This window comes from Rhincodon typus, chromosome 10 (genome assembly GCF_021869965.1).
Source record: "Rhincodon typus isolate 14 chromosome 10, sRhiTyp1.1, whole genome shotgun sequence".
NCBI lineage: Eukaryota > Metazoa > Chordata > Chondrichthyes > Orectolobiformes > Rhincodontidae > Rhincodon > Rhincodon typus.
In genome coordinates, this window is record NC_063341.1 from 67,931,157 (window position 1) to 67,936,246 (window position 5,090).

General features: G+C 44.1%; 1 protein-coding gene across 2 annotated transcripts in view; it reads right to left on the reverse strand.

Annotated features, from left to right (window-relative positions):
• The window catches only part of znf326 (zinc finger protein 326), a 31,381-nt gene extending 26,367 nt beyond the window's left edge, over nt 1–5,014 (reverse strand). Inside the window, exon 1 of one of the 2 annotated variants that reach the window (XM_020529463.2) lies at nt 4,664–5,014. In XM_020529463.2, the coding sequence (XP_020385052.1) occupies nt 4,664–4,775 (112 nt within the window). In that variant the 5' untranslated portion in view covers nt 4,776–5,014. Of the gene's footprint in view, nt 1–4,188; nt 4,294–4,663 lie in introns of those variants that run through there. The other variant, XM_048601814.1, reaches the window with a different exon arrangement.
• Nucleotides 5,015–5,090: the final 76 nt, after the last annotated feature.

The window sequence follows — 5,090 nt, forward strand, 5'->3', positions numbered from 1 at the left end:
TTCCCCTCCCCCATTTCTGAAGAAGGGTCCAGACGCGAAACGTCAGCTTTCCTGCTCCTCTGACGCTGCTTGGCCTGCTGTGTTCATCCAGCTCTACACCTTGTTATCTCAGATTCTCCAGCATCGACAGTTCCTACTATGTCTAAAATGTTAAAGACTTGCATTTATGAAAAGCATATTTCACAATTACCAAATATCAACAAATTAAGAGCTTTTTTTGAAACCTAGTTACTGTTGTGAGGTATGGGACGCAAGACCAGAATTTCAAACTCAATATTAGTCATAGTTTTCTGGGCATCCGTGATCCATGTGGTCCCAAATGCTTCTGAGCCTTGAAAAACCTATAGAAACCACTTCAAAGCACTGCAGGAGTACCACCAGTGATGCCTTCACATGTACCTCCAAATCTCATGGCAACAAAAAAGTCCAAGAGCAATATCCTCTCCCAGGCCAACTTGCCCACCATTGAGACACTAATTAGTCAGAACCAGTCCCACTTTGCAGGGCATATCACTCATATGCCCGATAGGCTCCCAAAGCAACTGCTCTGCTTTAACTCAAATCGCAATGGGAGACTCTAGGCAGAACAACTTTAGAGATGTCCTGTTAAGGAACAAAAAGATCAAACGTAGCCATTGACCCCCTATTAAATTCTTAATGCCAATCTCCAAGATGCTGTAAGATTTAGGCAACAAACTGATTTGCCACATTCAGCTTTAATCTAATTCATTTAGAAGGTGAGAAAAGGCACTGCAATTTCCTTGGGTTTTTTTTTTACACTTACAATGATTTCCACTGATCCAGATGCTCATTAGAAGGTTTTAATTCAGATATCCTTATTTACAAAGGAAACCCTAGTTAAAACCCCCTCCTAGTCTCACGCTGTTAACCACCTGCATTTTCATTCTACGTTTAACATTTCAAGGTGCTTAACAGAACCAAAGCCATTGAAGGGAGATTTTGCCACAGGCGATCAAATGGCTTCAATACTTACAGACAGAATTCAAATGTTCATGGCCAAAGCAGCACATGAATGCCAAGGATGGATCAATGAAAATCAGAAGTTAATACCAATATTTGAACAGCAGCAACAGACCAGCATACTGTGGCTTCGTGAGAGTTAGGATTGACAGTTTTCAGAGTTCACTTTTATGGAGGGTGGAAGAAGGCAGGTCAAGACAGTAATGAAGTTATCAAATTAAGAGTTAATACAAGGATAGAAAAGGCTTTCAGCAAAGAACTGAGGCAGTTAAACAAAGGAGAGTTAGTGGACATGATCTATTTGAATTTCTAGAAGATCTGACAATGTGTCACACAGGTGGCTAAATAAGAGCCCATAATGTTAGGGGCAAGGTATGGCACGGACAGAGGATTGGCTGACTGGCAGAAAGCAGTGAGTAGAGATAAAAAGGTCATTTTTAGGATGGCAGTCAGTGACTTGTGGAGTTCTGCAGTGTTGGGACCACTACTCACGTTATACAACAACGATCTGAACGAAGGAACTAAGGGCATTATTGCTAAGTTAGCAAATAACACATAGATAGATAGAGGGAAAAGATAGTGATGAGGAAGCAGGGGAGGCTGCTGAAGGACTTGTATAGAAGTGGTAGGTGGAATACAATGTGGAAAGTGTGAGGTTATGCACTTTAGTAGAGAAAGAATGGAGTTGTAGACTATTTTCCAAATGGGGAAAGGCTTTGAAAATTTGAGGCACAAAGGAACTTGGGAGACCTGGTTCAGGATTCTGTTAAGGTTGACATGCAGGTTCAGTTGGCAGTTAGGAAAGCAAATGCAATGTTAGCATTCATTTCAAGAGGGCTAGAATACAACAGAGATGTACTGCTGAGGCTGTATAAAGGTTTGGTCAGACGGCATCTGAAAAATTGCAAGCAGTATTGGGCCCTGTAACTAAGTAAAGACGTGCTTGCATTACAGACGGCCCAAAGGATGTTTACAAGAATGATCCCGGGGATAAAGGGCTTGTCATACAAGTAGGTGAGAACTCTGGGTCTGTACTTGATGGTCTGTAGAAGAATGACAGAGATTTCACTGAAACGTACAGAACACAGAGGCCTGGATACAGTGGACATAGAGAAGATACTTCTACTTGTATTTAGACTAGGACCTAAGGGCACAGCCTCAGTCTGAACAGCCAATCCCTCATCGAGGAATTTCTTCAGCCAGAGGATGGTGAATCCGTGGAACTCGCTGCAGAAGGTTGTGGAGGCCACGTCACTGAGCGTAATTAAGACAGATAGATATGTTCTTCAGGTGTAAGGGAATCAAAGGTTACAGGGAGAAGGAAAGAAAGTGGGGATGAGAAATATATCAGGCACAATTGATAGGCCAAATGGCCTAATTTTACTCCTATATCTTATTGTAGCAATTTTAAGAAATACTTGGAAACGTATCAGTGAATTATCAAAGAATGCTGGAGAGACTCTGCAAGTCTAGAAGCATTTTTGGAGAGGGAAACAGAATTAACATTTCAAGTCTAGTATGATTGTTCTTCAGAACTGAAAGGGGAAGAGATGGACCAAGAGGGCAGATAGTGTCAAGGCCCAGTGCAAAAGACAAAAGAGTTATTAATAGGGCAGAAAGAAAACAAGAGATGCAAAATGGGTTGAAATTAAGATGCGAAAGGGAGAAACAAACAAAAACAGAGGCTGGAGGAACTCAGCAGGTCTGGCAGAATCTGTGGACGGAAAATAGCATTTACATTTAGAGGCCAGTGACCCTTCTTCAGAGCATCTGAAATGTTAACTCTTTTCTGTCCACAGACACTGCCAAACCTGCTGAGTTTCTCCAGCAATTTGCTGGAGCATTTGCTCAGTATTTCCTTGTTTCAGAACTCCAACACATGCAGTTCTTTATTTTATGTCTGTGAAAGGGAGAAAATTGGTCCTCTCTGGGTGCAAAGTAAACAAGACACAAACATGGGTTTGGGTGTTGATGACACTAGCGAAAAAAATGGAGAACAGATGTATGTTGCCAGTTTCTGAAGTTATTGGATTCAGTAACAGTAATATTGAGATGAAGGCAGTAAAGTATCTAATTAGAAAATGAGGTGCTATCAGTCAAGCTTGCATTGTGCTTCATTGCAACATTGTAGCAGCCCCAGGACAGAAGTATCAGCAAGATGGCAAGGTGGTTTAGTGAAATGGCAGACAACTGGGATATCAGGGTAATTTCTACAGAGTAGAGCTGTTTGGCAAAGCCATCACCGAGTCTGTATTTGGAATCGCCAATCTAAAGCAGACAGCATCATGAGCGGTGAATATAGCAGACTATACCGAAAATACATGTCAAACACTGGAAGAGTTACATCTTTTATGATTGCATAGAAAAGCAACATGGCAGAGCGAGGAAGCGTTTGGAATAACAGAAGTGTAGATCAGGATGTCACTGAGCAAACAGTCACACTGACATTTCTGTCCTGGGCCTGCTCCAATGAAGAACAGCACAAGCTCAAGGAACAATACCTCATTTTCTGCTTCGGCACTTTATAGCCTAATGATCTCAATATTGACTCAGTATTGAATTCAATAACTTCAGTCTGTTTTCCATTTTTATGTTCTGCACCCTCCAAGTAAAAGAAATCAAATAGGCCTGTACTAAAAAACAACTCTGGCACATGGGTTTGATTGGAGGCGACTGGCTTTTAAGATCTGGTTATTTTATAGGTTTACTTCTGTAATCAGGCAACAAAACATCTTTCTTTTTAATGTATTACATCCTAGAAAATTTAATACAATCCTGTACAACATTCCCAATTACTATATTTACATTTCAGCATGTTTAAAATTGCATGCAAGATGACAAAATTGTGTGTAACTATTCCAAACACTTGACATGATTGTTGATTACTTTAAGACGTTACATGTTTAAGATCAAAGAGAGGAGTCTGAATGGTCACAGTGCATGAAATTTTAATCTCTCTTACATTTCGTGCTTTATGACTAAACAAAAAAACAATTGAAAAACAAAATAATTAACACGCGTTAAGTAAAAACACGTTAATTCTTTTGCTGTTTATAAGAAAGCCCATGAGACAAAGGTCTACATTCTCTTTTAAAGAGAGACTCGTAATAGTAGTAAATCTCAGAACTTGAGAAAACCCACAATATAACGAAATGCACAAACTATGGATGATTAAAATGTTCAGGCGTGTAATGTAATTCTGGGCACCTGGGTCTAGAGTGTCCCCTTCATTCGAGGATTGTCTTCTTCTGAGCATCAACAGCGCGGGATCCACCAACAGCTCGATGTAAAATGGCTGCCAACAACCTCGGGGGAGGGAGCAGGGGAGAGATGAACATGTCCCCCATGTTTATGCGGCAGGCCCCGTGTTACTGAAGCGCTCACGGATTGAAGGGCGGTCTCGCTGCCCGGTCACTCCGTGCCTGCCTCTCTCACTCCCGCTCTCTCTCTCTTTCAGCCCCCGCACCGCCGCCATTTTAAACTCGGCGCCGGCCTGTACAACTGGCCACACCCAGACAGAAAGAGAGAGACAGAGAATAGGGCATACCGGCTCCTTCGGCCATTGCCGCCGAGCCCCTTCTTCACCGGGGATGTCGATGAGGTTTTGTCAGGCCGAACTCCATCCCCAGTCCACAACAAAGCGGCGCTTGCCGTGTTCCCACGCCCACTTGCCGATTCCTACCTCTCAGATTCTCTGACTCCGTGGTGCCCCATCCCCGGCTCGATCCTCTCAGGCCATCCGTGTCGCTGACGCCCCAACTCCGGCTCGATCCTCTCAAGCCGTCCATATCCATCCCGGCCGGTCCTCCTCGCCGCCGCGGTGCCTCACGCTAAGCCTTCCCCCAACGTCAACGTCGGTGCCTCGCACTAACCGGTCCTCTTCGCCACCGCGGTGCCTCACGCTAAGCCTTCCCCCAACGTCAACGCCTCGCACTAACCGGTCCTCCTCGCCGCCGCCGCGGTGCCTCACGCTAAGCCTTCCCTCAACGTAGACGCAGCGGTGCCTCACGCTAAGCCTTCCCTCAACGTAGACGCAGCGGTGCCTCACGCTAAGCCTTCCCTCAACGTAGACGCAGCGGTGCCTCACGCTAAGCCTTCCGCCAACGTAG